Source organism: Myodes glareolus, chromosome 25 (assembly GCF_982192425.1).
Source record: "Myodes glareolus chromosome 25, mMyoGla1.1, whole genome shotgun sequence".
Taxonomy (NCBI): domain Eukaryota; kingdom Metazoa; phylum Chordata; class Mammalia; order Rodentia; family Cricetidae; genus Myodes; species Myodes glareolus.
The window spans coordinates 43,598,024-43,623,536 of record NC_142050.1 but is presented as its reverse complement, the minus strand read 5'-3'; the positions used below and the strand labels follow the sequence as shown (position 1 = coordinate 43,623,536).

The 25,513-nt window shown below is 36.6% G+C and overlaps 1 protein-coding gene across 1 annotated transcript in view; it reads right to left on the bottom strand.

Moving 5' to 3' along the window:
• Cntnap2 (contactin associated protein 2) overlaps nt 1-25,513 on the bottom strand; it is a 2,060,022-nt gene that overhangs the window by 1,178,637 nt on the left and 855,872 nt on the right. The window contains exons 5-8 of the mRNA XM_085683653.2: nt 23,998-24,201; nt 17,455-17,639; nt 10,072-10,215; nt 7,601-7,865 (exon numbers count right to left, since the gene is read on the bottom strand). Of these exons, the coding sequence (XP_085539779.1) occupies nt 7,601-7,865; nt 10,072-10,215; nt 17,455-17,639; nt 23,998-24,201 (798 nt within the window). The remainder of the gene's footprint in view (nt 1-7,600; nt 7,866-10,071; nt 10,216-17,454; nt 17,640-23,997; nt 24,202-25,513) is intronic.

Below are 25,513 nucleotides of genomic sequence, written 5' to 3'. Positions count from 1 at the left end.
ATTGAAGCAGTGATTTCCAGACAGAACAGGGAGTGGTGCACATAAATTCACAGATGTTTTAACGTCATCCATCAGACCTGTGCAACCGAAGCCATACAAAATTTCAGTACTTAGTTTTTATGGAAAGAGGAAAATGATATGGTCTCAGCAAATTTAACTATTTTTGATGCCTTTTCCAATTCTTATTTTTCTTGTTCCTATTTTGGAAGATCTTCAGCTACATGCCTATACCTACTTCACTTCTCCAACTCTGGAGTTTACTTTTATTTCTGGTCTTCATGCATTCTTAACCTCCTAGTTTTATTAGTTATATAGGATTTGTTTAACTTTGTTTAGTTATTTTTGCACTTAATTGAAACTTTTACAGCATGACCTGGTTAAAATAAGCAGTTTCTCCTCCTTCTCATCTAATGTACTTAATTTTTATTTTTTATTCTTTATTTCAATTGAAAAACTTGTACATGCAATTGTGTTTTATTTACCATCCCTACAAAACTGAAAATAATTATTCTACAAATCCTATAGAAATTAGAATGGGTATGGCAACCTGGGGTGTGATTATAAATTATAAATTGAATAATTCATTTTGCTTTGTAAAGAATGATTCAAGGACTAATATCATGAAACTCCTCCAGCCTTTCCCCTCTTTTTTTTTTTTTTTTTTTCATCTTGGGATATAATTGCATCTTTTGTGAAAAACATACCAGCATGCAATGAGGTATAATTAAAAGTAAATTTCTGTGCTGCTAGTATGATGACAGCACAGGCACTGTGGGAGTCCAGACATAATAAAAAGGCAGTTGGGTGAAGCTAGCCAGGAGCTACAGACCATTGCTAAAACCCTTTTTAGTTGATGCCCTGCAGCTCTCACAGCGAGTCTGTTTGTGAAGTGGGAGAATGAAATCAGCAAACTTTACTGTGGGTATGTCCAAATACATCTACATCTACATCTGTAGTTCTATATACACATCCATGTGCTGTAGTTCTATATACACATCCATGTGCTAAATACAGCACAGTGCTCATGGATTAACTGTCACCTGGTCTGGACCTCGCTACATAGTTCATGCTGGTCTCAAACCTGTGATCCTTCTGACTGACATTACAAGCATGTGCCAACATGTCTGGCTTTAGAAGTCATAGCACCATAGAACCTTCATCTGGCGATGGATGGAGATAGAGACAGAGACCCACATTGGAACACTGGACTTAACTCCCTAGGTCCAAACGAGAAGCAGAAGGAAAGAGAATGTGAGCAAAGAAGGCAAGACCAGAGAGAACCTTCATCCGACGATGGATGGCGATACAGACGGAGACCCACATTGGAGCACCGGACTGAGCCCCCCAAGGTCCAAATGAGGAACAGAAGGAGGAAGAAAATGAAAAAGGAAATCAGGACTGCGAGGGATGCGATCACCCACTGATACAAGGGGACTGATCTAATGAGAGTTTACCAAGGCCAGTAGGACTGGGACTGAACGAGGACGTGATCCAACCAGATTCTCTGAATGTGGCTGGCCCGGAGTCTTTCTGAAAAGCCATTGACAATGACACTGGGACTTGTTTCCTCTGCATATACTGGATTTCTGGGATCCAGTCTGTTTGGATACTCACCTTCCTGGACCTGGAGGGAGGGGGGAGGAACTTGAACTTCCCACAGGGCAGGAAACCCTGACTGCTCTTAGGGATGGAGAGGGAGGAGGAGAGGGAGTGGGGGGAGTGGGAGAGTGTTGGGAGGAGGGGCAGAAATGGAAACTTTTATAATTTAATAAAATTACTTTCTCATAAAAAAAAGAATTTGGTAACTATGGTTTAAAGTTGAAATATGTAGCAATGTATAAGCTATTAATTTCCCATTCACTTTGATATAAGGCACTCTCATATAACTCATTTGAAATATGTGAAATACTTATTAATGCTATATTTTAAGACCATTTATTATATTTTAAATTTTCAATTAAAATTTGATTACATTGTTTTCTACTTCCCTTTCCTCCCTCCAACTCCTACCATGTCCCTTAAATTCATGACCTTTTCTTTATATTGTCACATACACACATGAATGCATAAACATAACCTGAAGAGTTCTTTTATTGTTGTTTGCACGTACATGGTTTTAGGGCTGACAACTTGGTATTGCATAACCCATTAGGGAGGTCATCCCTGAGAAAGACTAATTCTCCCTCTGCATTATTTTTAAATCACATTTTTATTTACACACACGTATGCATTATTACATCTGTATGTATTATGTACACATACATGCCATGCCATGTCAGAGGACAAATTGTAGGATTCTATTCTGTTCCTCTACCATGTGGGTGTTGAGGTTGCCTGGATCAGCAGCAGATGCATTATCCTCTGAGTCATCTTACTGGCCCTATTATTTTAATATTTCTGGTGTTAATTTTTTTTTAGTAAGTGTTGAAGCTTGAAATCATAGAACTGAAAATCCCTTGGCAGTAAAAAGTTAAACAGAAAGACTATTTATGAGAGACATCTGAACTTTGGGAACTCGTCACTAGTAAAGAAAGAAATGTTCTGGGATTGGAATTTTTAGGGCAGTTTTCTTTGCTTTATGTCTAAGAGAACATAGACAACAATGAGGACATTAAAAGAGACATACATGGATCTAATCTACATAGGAAGTAGAAAAGGACAAGATCTCCTGAGTAAACTGGAAGCATGGGGACCGTGGGAGAGGGTTGAAGGGGAGGGAAGAGGAAGGGAGGAAAGCCGAGAAAAATGTATAGCTCAATAAAATCAATAAAAAGAAAAAATATTATCAAGATAAAAAGTAAAAAATAAAAGTGGCATAAATATGTATTGTATGTACATGTATGTGTGCTATGGTAAACATAGAGGCCTTTTCAACCTCCCCAAAAAGAAGGAAATGATAATGGATTGGCTACCTCTTAAGATGTTCACAGAAATGAAGAGAAAGGCATGTTGCTGCTTGACTGTGCCATGAATGGTCCCCAGCAAACGCATGGGACCAGACTGAACTGGAAGTGGCACTCCTCCCCATCACAGGCACACCCCAAATAAATGATTCCCCCATTCTGTCTACAACATCCCCAGATGGATCTCAAAGGTTTCCAAAGAAATTTTACTAAGAAAGACAAGTGACTGTAAAAGGGCCACAAAAGATGTTCACTGGAGAATGAAATATAAACAAAGGTGATGCTTGCAGAATTCAGAATTCTGAACTATTATTCTGTAATTGAAGCAAAATCTACATGAACTAAACAAGGAGCATTGCATACTGGTGCTGAGCCAAACAGCTGGTGGAGAGCAGAGAATATGCAGAATGACTTTTCTGAAATACTTTATTCATGATTAGGGATGGCATTTTTTTTTAAAAAAAATAATAGGTAAGAGAAGTCATTAACAGAAATCCCATTTGTGTACATGTTCTGACAAATCATATTTCATGACTTTATCAATATAGAACAGTACATATAATTTTTTATTATTCGAAGAATTTGTTTACATCTGGTTTAATAACATTGAATTACTTTTTTAGTGCAAGGCCCTCTTATTTTAATATAAGTTTTCTTAAAAGAGCAAACAATCTTTTTTTATACATACCAATCCAAGTTTCCACTCCCTCCCCTCTTCCCTCCACATATCCCCCCCACCCCAACAAAATTCACTTCTCAGAGAGGGTAAGATACATTGCTTTGTTATTTTGAAATAAACTTATTTCAGATAGTTGATAAGAATAAAGGCTATGTGCTAATATTTGTCTTTTATTTTACCATTTCTTTCCATCCATATTATGCCATGCATAGAAGATACATCTAACTTTCCAAAATGAAAAATGGAGTAACTAACTGCAGGGACTTCAAGCTTTCAAACTTTCCAGCTCTTCTAATTATGTGGGAAATGTGTAGGTCTGTGTTGGCCAGAGTGTACTAGGAGAATGAAATCGTTGTAGTGGGTCATGTAAATTACTTAAATGGGAAAATGAAAAGAAATGTCAAAAATAATTATAGCATATTTAAAATATCATAATCAACTTCATTTCATGAAACATTGCCTCAGTAAATATTGTGTATGAAATAAGATGTTTTCTTACTATGCTCTAACCCAAATCATTTGGAACACACAAATCATTGGGTCCACATAACCTAGAGCTCTGACGATGAAAGATAAAATTAAAAGATTCCCCATAGGAAACAGATGTTGCTCCATTGGCTTGACTAGCAGACCTGTTATTCTACTTATTTGTTCCTAAAATCAGAGCACAAATGTGCATCCACGTGTCAGTGAATACTATGTTCATTTTATAAAAGAAATACAGTGGAAAGATTTTCTAAAATTGACTTTGAAACTTAGATAGGATTTCCATGGAATGATAACTCAGCCTGAAAATTTGAGGTCACTCAGAGTTTGCTTAAATTAACACATTGAGTGTTTTGCCAAGAACTACAATGAACAAAGAAGAGTCATCATGTCTTGGAGGAAAAGGTGCTAGGGGAATGGGAGCCACGTAGATGATGATCCTCTTTGTTGTAAATCAATACTCTATGACTATATTGTAAAAGACAGAACAAAGAGAGTATGAATCAACTGGATATCTTCATCCTGACCAGGGACTATATATTATTAACTAAAATCAGGAAAAAAGTTACAATCGTTCAACAACAACATATGAGAAACTGTGAATTGATCTCTCAGTGCCTTGTTCTCTATGTGCCCAACAAAACGCTATTGGTAGGTATTTTTCTATTATAAATTTATTGTATTTAAAAATGTTTGCAACCAAAGGTATTTTGAAAATATAGCACAAAGAACTGATATTCTTCAATTCTCATGTTGGTAATAGCAGAAGTGATGTGGTACATGTATGGTACCTTTGTTAAATCAAACAGCAAGACTTTGGGTTCCTTTCTCAGTATTCCTTCATACACTAAGTAATTTGTGTACTTGACTGAATTTGGTAAGATGCTGATGAAACTGTATTCTGTGAAACTGAACTGAGAAAAACAAGATACAACATTTTAAGTTTTAAAATTATTTTCTTCTAGATTTTTAAATATGTGTGCTTATATGTAATATTTTCTTCTATGTAAATTTGTCTGTGAGAGTTCACATTCATGTATATATTTGTGGAGTACATAGGTCGATGTTAGGTGTCATCTTTAATTATTCTCTATCTAATATTTTGAGAAAAGTATCTGCCATTGTACCAGAAGTTTGCCAATTGGCCACATTGGTGGGCCAGCCAACCCTAAGGATCCCCTTCTTCTGTCTCCCCCTTCTTCTATCATTAAGGGCACAGCCACCATCAAACCAAGCTTTTGTATGAGTACTTGGAATCTAATATCAGTTCTCCATGTTTTCATGGCAGACATTTTAGCATTAGCTGGATGCAATGTGTTTTTAATGAGTGTTCACAGACACTCATTTTTCTAAAATGTGTGTAATCACGATATGGCCTTCATTCTTAGTACGTGTGGAGAGAAACTACATGTTTGAAACATGTAAGCTAAGAGTCAGGCTTTAAAATACTCAGGTATATCAGTTTCCTTCAAGTTACACAATTTTTGTCTAAATTGGCAAACATTCTAAAGTCCATTTTTCAGTCTTTAAGAAAAACTTTTAAGGTTAATTGGCTGAATTTAGTTTTTGTTCTGCGGATGGAAATTTTTTACTGTTTTAGTTTGACTCCTTTGTTGGCTTTTTGTCTTCTAATGTTGCTTAAGTTATAGAACATCTTGTAGACTTAAGTTAGATCAAATCAAACAAACAAGTTTAGAAATTACTGTATTAAAGACACCATTACTTCAAACACAATTATTTGGTTACATGGAAGTATATGAGCAAGTTAGTTTGCTAACACCAAGAGGGAGGACTACATGCTAACTCTTTTATGTGTTTAGCTATTATAAAAGAACCTTTAGTCCTCACAGTAGATTCCTTTTCAACTGTATAGATCATTTATGTATATTTGTTTTATCTTATCCTGGGTCTCTTGATATATTCTGTTTACTCTAAATCTTCCCAGTTGAGCTTACCAGAAGAAAAACTTGTTTAAAAAAATTTGTTGATTAGTCATTTTAACTGAACATGCTGGAAATTAAAAAAAAAATAACAATGTAAAACCAGAATATAGGCAGGGGTGTCCTGGCATTTCAATAACCCACAAACAGCCTTTCAGAATAGTAGTCAGGTGAATGGGTGAAGTTCACAGAGTTTGACATTACGGATGTACTAAGCGTGTTGTATGAGAGGATAGGCTCTGTCTTAGAGTATCTGTCCAAGAGCTACTTCATGGAGTAAGTCCTGTACTTGAGAGCCATCCCTGGAACAGCTCCTCCATAGGATATGAAAGCTCAAGATACAGAATGACTATGTGTGGCTTCAATGCTGCAGGAGCTTGAAGCCTAGGGTAGAGGTGAAAAAATGAGATGAACAACACAATGAAGTGTGTTAGAAAGGGTGTCCCGGTGTCTGCAAAATACTTACAGACTCATAATATCCTATTTCAAGATGCAGCGGAAGATGCACGCCTGGTTTATCTGTCATGACCTCCTGTCTTTGTAATTGACACATCTGTACTAAATGCTCAGTAAATGCTGCTTTCCTGTCCCCAACCTATATCTGCATTGTTATTTGCAAATTAAACATCGCTGTTTTCTTTGTGTCCTGAATTCAGTATGACCAACTGCTTCATGTTCCTGGAGCCATCACGGAGTGTGCCCTCAAATAGTTAGTTAAGACAAAGTCTTCTATCTTTGTTATTTTTGCTTGACATTTTGTACACCACATTAACATGTAACTAATATTCCTATTTTAAGAAACAACTAGGGAAACTTGGTTTAAAATGTATCACTATTCCAACTTGCACCTACATTTTTCCATTAATAACATCTCACTTCTCAGTGCCATCTTTCCTAATTCCTTATCAACTATGAAAATGCCAGAACTATTAAGTCTCAAATTATAGCATATCCTAAGCTTTATCTTGACACCATAACAATGCTCATTTAAAGCATGGCAAAATGCAGTCATTTTGCACCTTTCCTCTTTTCCACCTTCCCTCAGTTGATATATATAATTGTTTTGTACTTACTTTTTGTTTACTTTTTCTTAACAACTGGCAAATGTCTATGAGTGACACTTTGGAGTTCTGATGGAGGCAGTTAACCATAATTTTAAACTGATAAGTAAATTAATGTAATCTCATAACTAGTAGTAAAAGCTATTTGAAATCTTCTGAGGTCAAAATATACTAAACACTGTCTTGTCACTACAAATGTTATTTACTTTTACATTTAAAATATGCATGCTGAGGAATAACTATTTTTCTACTAAATATGATGTAGTATCTAGAAGGATTAGAAGATTCACATGGTATAATTCAAAATCAACCAACTTTCTTTTTTGCCCAGACTCTAAACTAGGCATTTCCCTTAAGCAGATTATAGTGCAATCCAGAAAGATGGAAAGTATGGTGAGCCTGTAGTGCCAATAAAAAAAAAACTGAAAGAAGGAGGAGGAGGAGGAGGATGAGGAGAGAGAGAGAGAGAGAGAGAAAGTGAACAACCTCTACTTTGGCTTTTAGAAACAGATGTCAAGCAGATGCACTGACCTGAGGAGATGTCGATTTGACTTGTCTTGCTCTGTGTGGTGTTGATGTGGACGCTCACTTTGCTCTCCACAAGGTCAATCTCCACATTGCCTAAGTTATCTGCAAAATGACTGAAGAGCAGGAGACCACTGGGGTTCCAAGTTCTGAACTGGAAACTAACCGAGAACAGGTCCTGATTCAGTCTGCCTGGCACCTCCAGGTAGCTTGTAGCATTGAAGAAGACTGGTACTGTGTAGGGTTCCACACAAGAGAAACTCAGATTCCCCTATAAGCAAACAAACATCTGTGTGAGACTACTGATTGAGAGATGGCTCTACAAATATTCAAAGAGTAATGGAGCCTGTACCAAACTTAAAGGCTAGCATCTTGGCCTGATTTTGTGGGTGCATGGATTTTGATGGAACTTCCTGTAGCGTTAGACCCAATGTGCAATAGCTGATCTTATAGTTCAAGTGTAGCAAGCAACACCTTTCAAAGAACTGACAGTTTAGTAGCACGCTGTGATGGGGAGACCACATGATGGTCTTCTTCTTTCATTTTGTAATCACATTTTAAGGACTTTGATGATATTATTATCTCTATCTCATATATATATATATATAAATATATGAATATATTATATAATGTAATATATATGCACCAGGAGGATGTGGGTGTGAGAAGGCAGGGAGTCTGAAGGAATTTGAGCAAATTTCACTGAAATAACGACTATTAATATCTTTGAGCAAATTCTTTATAAAACATTAACTTTGTAAGGATGGTAAAAAAATGTTCTACTTCATGATTTTTCCCAATATTTTCAGTCTGTTTGCAGATTTTGCCACAAAAATTTTTCTTTGGTTGTCTACAAATAATTTACTAAAGTATTTTTGTAGATACTTTATACTTTGTAAAATATTTTGGCTATGCAAAGATTTTTCTAGTTTCAGCATGCTTTGTAGTTAGAGTTGCCTTAGTAATCAGCCCCCCTGGTTGGTGCTCTGTAGTCTGAGTACTAAACATCTCAGGACTAACGTTAAACTACAATTTTACTTTTTAAAGTGCAAATAATGGAAATGTCATTCTGACGCCTTGCTTTCTACATATTCCCCAAAGTCTCAATTTCTCAGAACAGTGAAAGGATCCCTGTGACATTATATCCAAAGCTTACAAGCTTAAAAAGTGTGTGTTTGTGTCAGTGTGTACTAGTGCGTGTGTGTGTGTGTGTGTGCAGTGTGTGTGTGAGAGCACTTAATATATGGACTGTGTGTGTTTGTGGGAGTGAATAGTATGAGGGATGTACACTTGTGTGTATTTGTATACAAACATATTTTGTGGTATATGAGCATATAATATAGTGTTTTGTACATAGAATATGGAGTATGTGTACTTGTAAGTATATTAATTGCTATGTTAGTGCATGTGCTTGTATGCATATATTATATGCATGCTTTTATGTATTACTGTATGTGGCATATGTGTGTATGTGACTAGTACATAATATATTATGTTACTATGTGATAAATGTGTGTGCATGACATGTGGGGTATGTATATGTTTGTGTAAATATTGTGCATATTGTATATATTGGCCATCAGATATGTATTATGTATGATATATATGTTTAGAATAAGAATGGCCCCCAGAGGTTCATATATTTGAATGAGATAATCACCAAAGAGTGTGACTGTTTGAAAGGATTAGACAAATTGAGAGGTGTGGTCTTGTCAGAGGAAGAGTGTTACTGGGGGTGGGCTTTGAGGATTCAATAGCCCATGCTAGGCTCAGTCTCTTTTCTTCAGCCTGCAGATCAAGATGTAGCTCTCAGCTAATGCTTCAGCACCATACTCCCACTGCATTCCCCACTGTGATAGTTGACTGCCTCTGAGACTGTAAGCAGAGCTACAGGAAAGGCCCATGATAAATATGTGTTATTATTTTGGGGGCTACCCAGCAGTACACAGAGATGCCAGCTGCTGAATCATTTTCATTATTTGACATTCTTCAGAAATCTGAAACCAGTCTCCACAGGACCCAGAAGAAATTCAGCATGAGCGCTTGTGACCCACTCTTTGGTTGCCCCCCCCAAAAAAAACAAAAGTTATCTTATTTAATCCGTTATTTAACTATTACTCTAATACTTCTCTTATATAACCTTAATATTCTTCTTTGACTATTCCACGTATGTATATAATTCATTACATTTACCTTCATCACTCTCTCCAATCTCCCTCCACCCTTGTCAGTTTGCCTTTCTTTTTATGAGTCTCTGGTGGACAGTTCAAATCCACTGGGCACAAAGGGTACCTGACTCAAATTCAATGAGTATTCTGAGTATGTCAAATATCTACTCATTTTTGGCCTACATCTGTTTTACACTGTGGAACTGAACCCAATCAAGGTCAAACAGGCTAGATGTTTGTTGTTATTAAATGCCCCATAAAAAAAAGTTCATGTGAATTTTAAAATGGATTAATCTTTTGGGCTCTTACCACATTTGATGGCTCTAATTTCTTCCTCCGGGCGAGATCAGTGATGTTGACGCCATTGTAGTTAACGCTTTCCATGCAACCCTTAAAATTCTTCCGATTATTGGAACTTGGTTTTCCAGAGAAAGGTATGCCTCCAAACGTTATCTTTGAGAAAATTTAAATGTAAATGTTTATACCTTCTTACAATAAACTATGTGAAGTTGTAAATATAATCAATGTCAGGCACCTTTATCTCAGTCAATAAAAAAAAAGCATTATATCATGCCTACAAAATCTTTTGTTCATTACATTATGTTGTTACTGAAATGAATAATGGAATCATTAATTACAATAATTAGATTATAACTTGACCAATAAAATATCAAGCTTCCCTTGCAGTTTTTAAACACCAAAGGCATTTTATGAATTGCCTTGAGAACATCTTACAAAGATTTTATCTAGCAACTTTATTTTATCAAGGAATATTAAAACTATATATTCATATTTATCATTCAAAGACATGTTACCAATAAATGCCTCTAGGAATCTCAAGACAACCATCACTAATATAATAAACTGATAAAAATGTAACCCAAAGCAAGGGATACTGTATTTATCCTCCGCGGGCTTTGTGAAGTCTAATGGCTGCTCTAGTCAAAGGTTCATTAGAATTATTTCGTGTATAGAAAACAGCTGAAAAGTATCATTTGTGTGTGGATTAGGGACTTTGTCTGGCACAGTGACTGTAAGTTGGGCAGTCAAGTTTTATAAATCTTGCAGACCTTCAGGATGAGATCAATCCTTCTTAATGTCCTCCTTTGGGTATTACTATTACAGAGGATATGTTCCCCACTATGTACACCCCACCGCTGTCCTCTTTTGGGTATTACTGTTACAGGTGGATATAGTTTTCCCCCTGTGTACTTCTCACCAGTTTCAAGTTCTGTAGACGTAATACAGATGATGCAAAATTACACTTAATCATTACTTCTTGGAGTATTCACTACTACTAATAGTGAATTGGTAAGTAAATGTAATGAATAATTTTAGGTATGCTTCTTCTGTGTATGCAGTTATATCATTTCTATGAAGAGACTTTTCCTTTACAGAGTCATCATTTTCAACTTCCCCTTACAGTTTATAATTTGAAAGCAATTGTTGAGGCCTTTTCAAGAGGGAGGGCTTTATATTTGATTTAAGGCAAGGATGTGCAACATTCTAGGAGGCTCCTGAGGAAATTATCTTCCATTATTTGGTGCTATGGCATTTAAAACGCTTAATTAGTTGTAGAGAAAAAGACAAATTAATGGTATTTTACAAAACAATGTTTTGAAGAAGGCCTCACTTAAAACAAAATTAAGTATTATTAATCATGTTCTGCTGAATATACATCACTTGCAATGAGTTCATACATGAGAGGAGACGTTAAGAATAAATTAAAGTGCATAGAATAAAATAAAAAATCCACAAAAGGAAAAATATAATGAAAATGATAGAAATAATTGAGAAAAGATTTGACAAGCACAGGAACCCTGACCTTGCTGGGTACTGTGAACGTGATTCTGACAGTGATGGCAGTAACTACAATGCTAAAATGAAATGCTACGTAGCGTTTCCAGTTTCTTTGCCAAGTACTTTTAGGGAACTCATAGTGATCCTTCCCAAGTTTTCTTTTAAAAAACTATTAGTATTATTATCGCATGAATATGTGTGTGTGTGTGTGTGTGTGTGTGTGTGTATGTGTGTGTGTGTGTGTGTACATAGCTGTTTCCAGTTTCTTTGCCAATTACTTTTAGGGAACTCATAGTGATTCATCCCAAGTTTTCTTTTAAAAAATTATTAGTAATATTACTGCATGTGTGTGTGTGTGTGTGTGTGTGTACATATCTGAATGCCATGACACATATGTGGAGGTCAGAGGACAACTTTTGAAATAGGTTCTCTCCTTCCATCAGGTGGGTCCCAGAGTTGAACTCTTTTCCTCAGACTGGGCAGGGAGAGCCTTTCCTTGCCCAGCTCGCTCACTGGCTCACAAAATCTGTGTGGTGCTGTCAGCATCACATTTTCAAATTATTGTTATACTCGTTTCACATCACAGATTTGTTTCTCTGTGCACGTGGTTTCTTTAATCGAGGCTTCGTCTTTTCCCTGGGAGGATGATTCCAATGCACCAGAAGTTTCTTCTGCTTTCAGTTACCAGGAATGTGTGTTTGAGGGCAACACTGTGCTGAAGCACCGCAGGTGAGGGCTGGTGGGTGCTTGGCAGGGAAGCGGGATCTAGCCCAGTGTCATTATGGAAACAATCACATATGAGTTTGTCTTTTACCTTTTCTTGTCATATCATGTCATTAATTAAATGTAATGTTGGACTACCACATTTTTATGTATCCTAAAATTATGGTGATAAAACTATTTTTTCAGTTGTCAGATTAAAAATCCTATTTGGGAGTTTCTTGCTGTGGTCTCAGTAAGAACACTATCACTTTTAACCCTTATTAGCCAATTAATTAGGTATAAAGTACTTAAGCAGTATGGCAGATGCTGGCGGACACTTCTAGTGTACTTTCTCTACATCCCTTTTAGGGTGGAGCAACGATTCTCTCCAGTTAGCTCAACCATCCTCATGTCAACTTATACAGCATCTACAAACCACTGTGGGAGTTGTTTGCTCTTGCAGTATTTCATTGGTAGGATGTATGTCATCCTCAGATGACAAAGGGGGAAGGAAGAGTTTTAAACTAATCTTTCTGCCTGTTTGTCATGATAACCATAGGAATGAAAATGTCCTTCTTGGAGTAATTTCCCACCAGGTTAAAAAAATGCAAGAGAAAAGTGGATTGCACACTGGAATAGCATTTAAATTAGAGTTAATTGCAAAAGGAGATGGGATCCCTTCATGTGAAAGGCTAAATATACATCTGCCATGCAATCTTATTTCCAAATATGTTTACATGTATACAAATGTATGTTTATATAAATCTTAACTATGGACACACACAAACACATATATTTCTTTTCACATGATCTTTGGATAAATACGATTTTATTTTCTTATTATATTTTGGGATTATGAATTACTCATATTACACAACCAGTAAGGGTCAGAAATATATTCAAACTCAGGATTCCAGAACTACTTGAGGGTATATGGTTGATTTTCTCTGTGACTATAGTGTGTTTAAAAAGAGCAGTAAGAGTCACTTTCTTTGTCCCATGCAAAAAATTATGGCATGTCATTCAAAGTACTGTTAGTGGCATTTAAATGAGGAACAGATCAAGTCGAATATTGGATCACTGCCTTGTCCTTTAGTTTCCTTGATTTCCTTGAGGAAAATGCATTATATATTCTTTCCGTCTCAGGCTACCATGTAGTTAGCAGTATGACTACTGACAGTCATTTCCCTACTTCATGGTATAATAACACCACAGAGAAGAGCAGAGGGGGGAATTTTGGGGGTCACTTTCACACACAATAGTAATGTCATCATTAAACCTTGTCAAAGGTACAAAGTAGTATAATCACATCTCTTTGCTAATGTACACTGTTGCAACTGGAGGCAAGTGTATTCTGTCTACACCCACTCAGTATAATCTATCTCACAGCATGAAATTCACTGTGATGAGGTATTCACACTATCACAGTTAAGGAATCAGACCGGTGTATCCCTCCTTTTCCACTCAGCGAGAGCTTCTGAGAGCTTTAAACACACTCCTGCTAAGCCTCAGTGCCCTTTGCCTCAGTCCACTCTGCAAGAACTGAAGTCAAGTCATTTGAGAGGTGCAGAAGACAGTCTTTTGAGCATGAGAAGAATAGCTCCTTTATCCTTTATACTACAGTTTAATACTTCAATATGAATTTTATGAAACGTGTGTTATGTTAGGTTTGAAGTTAATTTTACCATCTTGTGTGGTAGAAATCTACTTTGTTGACACAGCAAAGAGATATGGACAACAGTTCTGATACTGACTCTTATTTAACAGGTCCCAGATTTCTTTAAACAACACATAAAGTATCTTTATTGCATAGTATAAAATACAAAAGTAGACACAACCAATTTTACTATGACCCATGACAATAGCTGCTGTTCCCAAGAAGAAAGGTACTAGACAATAGCTTATCAATGAGAAATAATAATTCAATCCTTTTTATTTTTCAGTAAATTTATATTTCCCCCAGTACCTCTTCTGATAACTATATCATACTCATTCCAGTCAATAGCTGAGACTCCCAAATATGAGACTATGTTATACACAGGACAATTTGTGACACTGTGAAGTCCTAGAACTGTTGACCTCATGTAGATTGTGTTGCGTGTGCATGAATATGCACGGATTTTATCAGAAACTCAATAGGGTCAGTGATCCCAAATCTCTAATTATGGCTTTTGAAAATTGGAATTATGTTTGCCCATGGCTAATGCTTCAAGATGTCTCCCTATTCTGTGATACTTCAAAGTTTATTAATGGAAGATGAATAATTCATCTGCAAGTTCTCTAACACACGAGAGCAGTAAGTCACAAGAGATGCAGTATCGACTTGCACGAGAATCAAATTTCTTGGACTTTCATATTATTTCACTATCAAAAGAATTATATTAGTTTTGAGATTATAATATAATTATATCACTTCATCCTTCTTTCTTTTTCCTCCAAGCCCTCGTATGTGTCTCACATACTTTCTTTAAAATTTACAGCTTCTATTAAAAATCATTTGTTGGTGGATATTTAGGCTTAAATGTATATTTCTATGTCAATATGTGTCCATTGACATAAAGAATATATTTTATAGCTATCAATTCAGGTGCTTTTTACCAATAATTTTATGATGAGCATATTTTGTATAATTAAAATTGTAAATTTAGTTTAAGGTAACACACACAATGTGCACATAGATGTCTGCTGCCTGAAATATAGACTTCGGGGAACATAAAGATTCATAGCAACCTCAGAGCTTGTCCCAATGTATACTGAATATTTAAAGAAATCACAATTCTTAGCATTTCTTGGAAACTATGTAAAACACTGCCTGTGTGGCTTGACAATCCAATATTTGATCTTGCCCTGTTTGGTCTCATGACTTTCTGTTGGAGTGAGGTTTAGAGTAAAACATACAGTACAGAAGTTGACCAGAAAAAGAAGGCAAGCATCAAATTAGGGCTCAAATTTGAAAATGTATTCAAGTACCCTAATTTTGTTCATTATCACAGTATTTAAAGAAGTTTGAAAATGGCTATCAAATTATTAGGACACAAATTTTCAGTAATTTGAACCACGTAGGCTCAGAATACTTTGGAAGATTATTCAAAAGTATTATTTTGAATAATAATAATAATGGGATTATTAGTTCCATGAGCTAAGAAAATTTGGAAGCCTTTAGCTGAGTGACATGTCATGCTTTTTATTTTGCTTGGGTACTTACTGCTCCTGAATATGTAATGCTTTCAAATTACTCCAATTAAAAAAATACTAAAGGATTTACCCAGATATACTATTGACAGATGTGATGGACTATGTTGAATGACTCTGATAATTTACTTTAAATCTAATATATCAACTTGAATGATATAAAATTATAACATATGCATATATACACATGTGTATATATTAGGCATCAAGGTGATCATTGAGTTCTTTTAAAAGTCATTATATCTTTTCATATTCATTTAGGTGCATATGTCTGTGGGAATTTACATGCTCCATTGTGCTTGTTGAGATTAAATGACAGCTTGTTAGAATCCACACTCTTTTCCACTTAGCATACTGTAATTTATTCAATTCAGGATTGAATTATTTAGGGTGCAAGGCACAACAGTATGTGCCTTTACCTTCTGAGTAATCTCACTGGACAAGAGTATTTTATTCAGAAATTAAAATATATATTAATGGACAATGTTTAAAAATGTTACCGATTTTTCACTAAAATCAAAAAAAAAGAAAAAAATGTTCCAGATTATACTCTGTTTCTTTTATGACAACTCTGACTAAGGAAATGGTTTACTGAAAGATCTATCAGAAGTCATGAGTGTATAAATAATTATATAAACTAGAAGTGAAGATATTTTTATTCAATATCAATATACTAGAAAAATCAAATGAACATTCCATATGTGACATATTGCATAGCCTCATGAGTCATAGATGTCACAATTAGCCAGTTGTGATGGTTGGGAATGGCAATCCCTGTGAAAAGGCTTGGGACTTAGGTCTCTCTGAGCATCCTTTCCAAAGGGAGCGTAGACAAGTCCAGAGAGGATGGAGGGCGCCAAGGAAACTGAGCCTCTGGAACACAAGGGAATCAATGCACATATGAAGCCACAGGGACTGGGGCAGCCAGCACAGGCCTAGCACAGATGGGGTCCTAGAGCAGAAAGGAGAAGTGGACATATGCTCCTATCCCTCCTATCCAGTTTCCTATTTCTTAATTTATATGACTAGAAATAATTCTACTCCTAATTAATAATCACTTGTAAATGAAAGTTTTCTCCAAAGGAAGTCTCACTGGTGAAACAAATTACTTTTAAGGGTGAGGTGCACGCCCAGAAGTAGTTGGCCAACAGAAAATGCACTCAACAGTATCTCTGAAGGCGTCTTGTATCATGGTGTCATGCCAGAGATGTCCTTCATTTTTAAGTGTTCTTCTATTTTTAACTTATCTTTATTATTCATATATGCATTCTCTCTCTTTTACCCTATAGGTCCTTTGTGTATAGATTATGGCTTCCAATTTAGTGTTTTTGTAGGGTTTCTGAGTGTGCAAATGACTGAGTCTCTGTACCTATATCTGTTTCTTGCCTTTTCTTGGATTCTTTTCCTTTCATTCATTTTGCCCTATTTCAATGTGTTGTTTTATTTTATTATTATTCCATTATAAGCCTGTTTGCATTCCATTATTTTTAAAAGATTTTATTTATTTACTATGTGTACAGTGTTCTGCCTGTTCGCTAGAAGATAGCACCACCAATCTCATTGCAGATGGTTGTGAGCAGCTATGGGGTTACTGGGACTTGAAAACAGTACTCCTGGAAGAACAATCAGTGTTCTTAACCTCTCTCTATCTCTCCAGCCACACATGTTTGTTTTCTAATGAGAGGAAAAGAGGGTGAAAGGGATCTGGGGGTGAAACTGGGAGAAGCAGAGGAAGGGGAAGCCATCATCAGAATATATGATGTGAGACAAAAAGCAATTTTCAATAAGAGGGAAAACTATTCAATTAAGTATATCTATTATATATAAAATGCACTACAATTACACATATAATTTGTTAAGTAAATTAGATTTAAAGATATTTGCTTTCTATAGAGAAGGAAGGGGAAAGGGCTTGAGCAGATGTGTAATTAATAGTAAAACTATAGTAGAATATGCATTCTCTCCTCCTCCATCACAATCACACATCCTCAAGTTTACCTCATAGTCCAAGTCCAGGTAGTCAAACTCTCCATTGGTGCGGAAATGCTGCATGCTCCTGTCCAACGTCAGGTTAATGCTCCGCCCCTGGCGCTCAATGAGCACAGAGTGCCAGTGGTGATCGTCCAGCAGGCTCCCTGACGTCACGGATGTATGGCCATAGATGGGGCCAAGCTGGTTGCTTCCTAAGTAATGGGAGCAAAAGAGAAGTAAGGCATTGTCCACACGGCCCGCTCTGTACAGGAACATATCTTCCCTTTACAATTTGAAGCCAATATACAATTGTAGCTCTGTTCATTGAAGCTGGTATAGGAGAATCAGGATTTTTGCAGTAGATATAAGTAAAAGCTGCTAAAAGTAAGGAAATGCCTGTTCTCCTAAAAAGAAAATGCAAATGTTTTGGACAGTGTTATGTATTCTGCTAAGTTTTGGTGGGTGGATAGATCATGGGCTCAGATGTCAGAAGTGCAATCATATGTTTGGTATTCAGATGGGAACAAGCAGGTCATTTCTCTGAGTCTGGTTGCTGGCATACAAAATGTGGAGAGTAATTCTTGTTTCTTCATGGATAGTGATGAAATAAAAAATATCTGGGTGATGATGATGATGATGTGTGTGTGTGCGCATATGTGAGTATTCTATATTGTGGAAGACCAGAAAGACAAGAGGATAAATAAAAGAGGAATAAGTCTAAGTAGCAAGGCTGTCCTGGGTTTTCTTCCTGGACATGCACTCACACCCATCCTGAGAAGCAGTATGGTCACCTGCTGTTGACCGATGGCACTAAAGAGAGGCAGTAGGTGTTTGAGTAGATATATTGCTACTGCTGTCATAAATCCCAGCCAGCTAATAAAACTTGGGAAGGGAACTACTTTCCAGCAAAATGGTAATGAACTCTTTGTGGCGAGGTCATAGAGTGAGCATCGTGTTTCTCAAAGGTAATGTCACATCTCTATAAACCACAGTTGATTTCCAAAGGTTACTCTGCATGGTATATTAGAGAAAAGTAAGGTGAAAATGGCTCTGAAAAAATAAGTATCCTGGGCTAGAAAAACAGTTCAATGGGTAATGGCACTTGCTGCCTAACTGACCCCCTGAATTTGATTCCTGGGAGTCACACTGTAGGAAAGATTAGACTCCTGCAATTGTCCTCTGCCTTTCACACACACACTGACATGTATGTGCTCCCCTCCATGTGCACATGTGAAATACATTTTAAAAATTAAAATAAAAAATGTCTTTAGACACACCTCAACTATGGTATGTATGTACACACAGGTTCATATAGACAGGTATTTTACACATGCTTTTATTTGACTCCGATTTCTTGCACTGAACCTTTCCCTTTCATCCTACAGGGTCATGCGTTACAAAGAGTTTCAAGCCCTCACAGCCTCAAAACAAATGTCTGTTCATGATTACAGATGAAGAACATTATGAAGAATAAACAAGGAAAATGAAATGCAAATTATTTTCTCCACTAAAAGTAGTTTCATCTATTTTGTTCTAGATGTTTTCCCATATACAACCATTTAATTATTCATATGTATGCTGATGCATATTCAGGTATATACATATTTAATGTGAAACCTTTGATATAGTAGTTATGCTTCTTGAGGAGGCTGGATAGTCTAGCTGCTTCTTACTGTGCTGCAAAGCTACCGCCTCACTGGATAAAAGAGCACATCCACTGTGGTTCACTGTAAAATCAAGATGGAATCAGCCTTCACTTGACTCTGGACATCCAGGAATGGATACAAATGAGTTGAACTACTACATTGAGACTTACAATACCATTTTTATCCTGAAATGTAGAATTCCACATTTTGCCAGAGAAAATCTCACAGGCTCTGCCTACTCGCACTTAGACCCTGTGCAAACACCTACTTTAAGAGGTTACAAGACAGTCATCCATTGGGTTCAGCTGTTTTCACTAGGAAGCCGAGGAAAACTTTTTTCTGCTAACAGTGTTGAGTGTTATTTCTTTTCCATTGGTGTTTCCAAAAGCTATTTTAACTATTCTATCTATGCTGGAGGAGAAGTTACTTTACACTGATTTGTTTGAGAATTCTTGCTCATCCCTCACTAGATTTTTTGTTTGTTTGTTTGTTTGATTTTTGTTTTTCAAGACAGGGTTTATCTGTAACTTTGGGGCCTGTCCTGCCATCACCACCCAGACCCTCATTGGATTTTATGCACTTCCTGTATGCTTTTTCTCTCTAGTGCTGAAGGGTGGCTCAGTGTCATCTGGATCAGAATTCTATCCTAATGAAGGGAATCAGTCTGTGCCATGTTGGCCAGTCTTTTGGTGGAGAGTCATGGTCACTGGCAGCCTTCACACTTTCCGCAGCACCAAAGCATCTTTCTCTTTTAGGTTGTCCCAGCATCAGGCAAACTACAGAAAACATCCCCCAAAGCTTTCTTGACAAAAGTGATAATTCCACCATTGTCCTAGATTCAGTCTCTAGTGTTTTCCATTTGTGTTTCCCTGTGAATTTATGCATCAAGAGTGGTACAGATCTAACATACAACATGTGGTTGGTGGGCATGCTACTCTTCTGGGGTCATGCCAGGCATGGTCTCGTGGTTGCCTGGATGGGAAGTAGACCATAGGCCAGGGACTCTGACTCCACATCATTCAAAGTGCCGTGATGGCCAGTTATATTTATATACTAGAGTTGTCTTTGAATGCAGTTCAAACAGGTATCCACATAAAATAATTATTTGTTTAAAATAAACTAAAATTAAACACATTTTAGTATAACCAATACATTTCTATAAATTTTACTTTTTCTCTAAATTTTGATGTTGAAATAACATTACAAAATATGTCTTTAGACTGAATTTTTCTCATAATTTCTTATTTTTTAATAATGAATAAGTAGAATATAAAAGTTATTTCAAATATATGAAGCTGTGTGATCAGATAATTTCCCCAAAATATCTTTATGTGAAGAACAGGAAAAAAAAAGATCCATTTTTTGTCACTTATCTATAAACCTTTTAAAGACACACTTTCTAATTTGACAAAAAATATTATCTTCCATTTTAATGTTTGTTGTGCTTATAGCTCAAGTGACAGAGTATTTGGTTGTTTTAGTGTTTAACTTTTCTTTCTGCATTATCTTTTATATTCAGTGCATACATATTTCTCTTTTCAGCTTGGAATTGTAATTCCAAGTACTGTGACTGTTTTTTCATGAAAGGCATTAAAATTACAAACATAAAATTTGCTTATTTCTTGGCTTCACATACACTTTATTTTAATGTAAAAAACAGTATTTTTATAAATATGTGATTCACATTTTCATCATTTTTTATTTTTAATGTGGGTGATGTATAGTCAAAGCTATGTACTTTTGACAATTTATTATTTCATTAAAAGCAACCCTAATTAAATTGTGTTCCTAGAGTTGATGGCAATCCTCAAAATAAGTTAACTCATGAAATTTAAGACATCATTAGTAATATACAGAGACTCAAGACAGAACATTGTAGAGAAATCCAATTGGCAAGGGTTGTCTTGAGTATTTTAATCTTCAATTTTTTAGCTTTCTCTAGTGATGCATTTGACAAGTGTGTTTTAGCTATTCATTTATTGCTGAATTATTACTTCTGTAGAATTCTGATTACAATAGACAAACTGAAACCTATGGATTATACATTGCCTTTGAGGACTCCTATCTAGAACCTAGATCACTGAACTAAGCAAAAGAAAGAGGTGCTACTGCCTTGGACAATCTGTGCCTCTTGATGCCATTGCCAATGCTCTGAACATTTTCTTCAACAGTATGTGAGTCTCCGTTATGTGACGAGCAAGCCAGCAGGCACAGATTCTGTCTTTTTTAAAAAAAAATCACACAAGATAACAACCCTTTAGGTTGCCTCCTTCACTGACCAATATCTCTTCCCTCTGTTTTTCTTTTTCCACAACTTTTATTATCTCTTAAGCAGCTAGTCTCTGAGAGTGTTTTTTCAATCCTAAGAGAGTGATTAAACGGTACCTCCACATTAACAAAGTCTTTGTTCACCAGTCTGTCCCTACGCCAGTTGACATTAAAGGTGAGTTACATAGCACTGGTTTCTTCTTTCCTTCCTTCCTTCCTTCCTTCCTTCCTTCCTTCCTTCCTTCCTTCCTTCCTTCCTTCTTTCTTTCTTTCTTTCTTTCTTTCTTTCTTTGGCTTTTGAGGAACTACACACTCTACTTCTCCACTCTCCATTTACTGCTTAGTTCCCACATAGTGCATTCTCCTCTGATAATTCTGTAATCCACCCAATATAAACACTTTTTGTTTATGTGATAGGCAACTCAAATGTGCCTGTAATCACCCTAAGCCTTGTAATTCCTTCTGCCATCTTTTGATTTTCTATTTCTGAAAATGTCACTAACTGTTCGTTTAGTGCCTGATCCTAAATCCTAGGAATGATTCTTTCTTATGTTTTTCTGGTTTTTCTTTTTTCTTTTTTTCTTTATATAGTATTCATCACGGGTCATGCTGAATTTACCACTAACATAATTTCTTAGATACATTTATTTTTATCTCCCCTGATAATTTTCCATGGATGTCAGCACCATCCCACCCCAGCAATAAAGACATCTTTCCTGACTTTGTGCTGAATTAGGGAGTCCCTCTCCCTTGAGAGTATCAGTGTACCTACAAGTGAGCATCATACAGCTGTTCATTTCTAACATCCAGAACCTGCAGCGTCCTACAGAACCAAAACCGTCTCCATCTTCTGGACTTTTCTTGTTTTCCGAATTTCATACATGTATCCTTTACAGTTTGCTTTTTGTTCCATAAGGATGCAAGCTCTTCATTTGCAGTGATCCTTCCTTGTGCAGTATTCTATCTACTGTTGTTTTCATGGTTTTTCCCCATTACTTAGATCTCATATTGAGTACTGTGGCTTTTTTTTCTAAGAGAGGTTTTTCCCTCATACATTCTAACATTGGTCCTATGGCTTCTTAAGGTGTCATTCAAACCTGAGCTCAGTATAATGTATACTTACTAAGCTGATTTCCTATCACTCATATTTTGAAGTCATTTATTTTTATGTCTCTGGAGTATTTCACAAACTTAATGAGACACTTTCTTTCTGTTCTCTGGTGCATCATACCAGCTATTATAACATTTAACATAGTGTAAGTGTTTCAACCATCATTTTATTAAATGAGCAATATTATGGGTTGAATCTAAAGTGTTCCACAAAGAATTGATGGTTAAGGCCTTGGTATCAGCTGATGAGGTTTAGCAATATGATTAGATGATGATTGCTTTAAACTCATGGATGGATCAGTCGACCCACTGTTGAAATAATGACTTGACAGTGACATTGAGAGGTTACAGGCAGCACAGGGTAGATGTAGGTTCAAAGAAATAAGTCACAGAAAGTGGACCACTGAGACATCTGTCTTGTTTCTAATCTCTTCCTCTCTGTTTCTGGGTCACCGTGAGCACATTTGTTTCACCATGCCCTTTTCCCTTAGTGTTATACCTCAACAAACGCCCAGAGCTATGGATTGAGACATCTGGAATATAAACCAATACAATCTTTCCTCTTCTTTATTGATTTTTATTGAGCTCTACATTTTTCTCTGCTCTCCTCCCAGACTCTTCCCTCCCCTTTAACCCATTACCAAGAGTCTTTCCTCTTTTAAGTAATTTCAGGTATATTGTCACAGGGATAAAAAGGTGACTAAAAGAAATAGGTATACAAAATGAATACTCTGTCACCATAGATGAAAATTAATTGACAATATAACACGAGATCTTAGAATTATAATGTAAAGGAATTGTAGTATTTAAGATGCTTTGAATTTATTTATTTTATATGTATAAGTGCTTTGCCAACATGCATGTATGTGCACTATGTACATGCCTAGTGCCAAGAAAGATCAAAAGATATCATATGATTACTCAATTTCCAGGGGTGACACTTGTGAACTAATATGTGTGGCTGGGACTTGAAACTGAGTCCCCTGTAAGAGCGGCAGGTGCTCTCAATTTCTGAGTCATTTCTCCAGTTCCATCTTTATTGAAGAGCAGAAGGAGGGAGAATTTGATCAAGGAAGTCAGGACCATGAGGGGCTGTCAGGACCACTGAGACAGTGTGCTTGAGCTAATGGGAGCTCACCAAATCCAGCTGGGCTGGGAATGAATGAGCATGGGATCAAGCTGGACCCTCTGAATTTTGTGGCTGACAATTTGGGGCAGACTGAGGGGCTAATGATAATGACACTGGGATTTGTCTCTGTTGCATGTACTGATTTGGGGGGATCCTATTCTCTTTAGGTGCATACCTTCCTAAGCCTGAATGTAGCAGGGAGGTTCTTGGACTTTCCACAGGGTAGGGTTCCTTACACTCTCTTAGGACTGGAGAGCTGTCGGGGGTTCTAAAGGGGGAGCAGGAGGGAAGTGGGAGAAGGGGAGGAAGTGGGAATTCTGATTGGTATTATCTATAAAGTTATAAAAATAAAAATACACAACAAATGAAAAAATAAACATTTTAAATATGGGAAAATAATAGAGAATGACAACAAACCTAGGTTTAAACTGAGAACCAGCTTGGCTTTTTTCAGTTCCAACGTAATGTAATCCCCTTGCTGCCCTTCACCATGCAAGAGTACTCCTTCACTTTCAGAGGTCTTGAATTTCAAAGCAATGACATCTTTGAGTGTTTTCATCTTCTTGTTTCTGAATCGGTACGGTAACACAACATGGCCATCAAAGTTGATAACATCAGCCCCTGAGAGGAGAGAGAAATACCTCATTAGTCTGGTAGCTTTAGATGAGACTCCACTTCCAGCTGGTGCCTGCTCAGGAAAGTGGGAGTTAGTTGAGTGTTTTCCTGAAAAATATAGATCCCAGTGCTTTTTTCTTTCTTTCTTTTAACTTATCATGAGTCCTGAAGTGGATTGGCTGGAGAGTTTTGATCATAACCATAAGAATGATCATAACCATATTTATCAATATAGAATTTTATTTCAATTGCTATATTAACAAAAAACTCAGTGAATATGAATATGATTGAAATTTTTTCTTGGAAATGTATAGTTTATGGAAAAGGAGCAAAAGAAAATTAATTGATCTTTTGATAGTTTCATACAACATGTTTTAATGATATTCACCTCACCTCCCAATTCCTTCAGGTCCAACCCCGTTCCTTACCTATATGATTCTATATCTCTATTTTTTTAAAAATTCATCAAGATCAGCTAATTCCACTTTAGGCACTCTTTTTCAATATAACCTTTTTGGTAGCTTCGGATATCTGTCCCAGAGTCTGTGTTGGCCTCTGCATTTGGAGTGAGGAAATCAGGCCCTAATGATTTAGACTCCAATGATTAAACTCAGATATCCTGAGTTGCCATTTCTAAGCTAGAAAACAACTATCGAGTCATACTGAGTCTGCCTGGAGGAACTCTAATTCGAATGTAGGGGTCCCATTGGCATTTTGAGAATTGAGTGAGGATGCAGATTGTTAATTATGTTCGCTCCATCGTGGCCGCTCCTTTCCACAGTCATTTAGTCACTAGTTCAGTGAGTGAGGTATGTGTACTATCCATGCCTGGGAGGTGGGTTTCCGGATGATGGAATGACTCTAAGGAGAATTATATATAGAGAGAAATATATATATATTTCTACAGGCAGCAAGGGAGCTGCTATTTTTAGATATGTATTGTGAAGATACTTTCAAAATCCCAAATCTGTTACCTTTTCATTTTGATATTTCAGAAAATTTAGTCAAACTGGATTGTTATAGTAGTTGAAAAGCATAATTCTGGACAAAGTCAGCCTTGAGGCTAAGAGAGTCCTTCCTAAAATACTCTCACATGAAGAATGTTGGGGAAAGAACAGGGAGTTGAAAGCTCACTGGAGAAATGTTTTCTTACTTTACGTTCTGATTTTCTGGCATGTGCTTAGTTCTAGTACCACGGGGAGCAGTTTGACTTGCAGTAGGTAGAGTGAGCCATTTGACCAGCTATGTCCCCAGCGTGGTGTCAGAAGCAGTGAGGGCTGCTCTTACCATCCAGCCCCTTTTGAGTACCACCTATAAG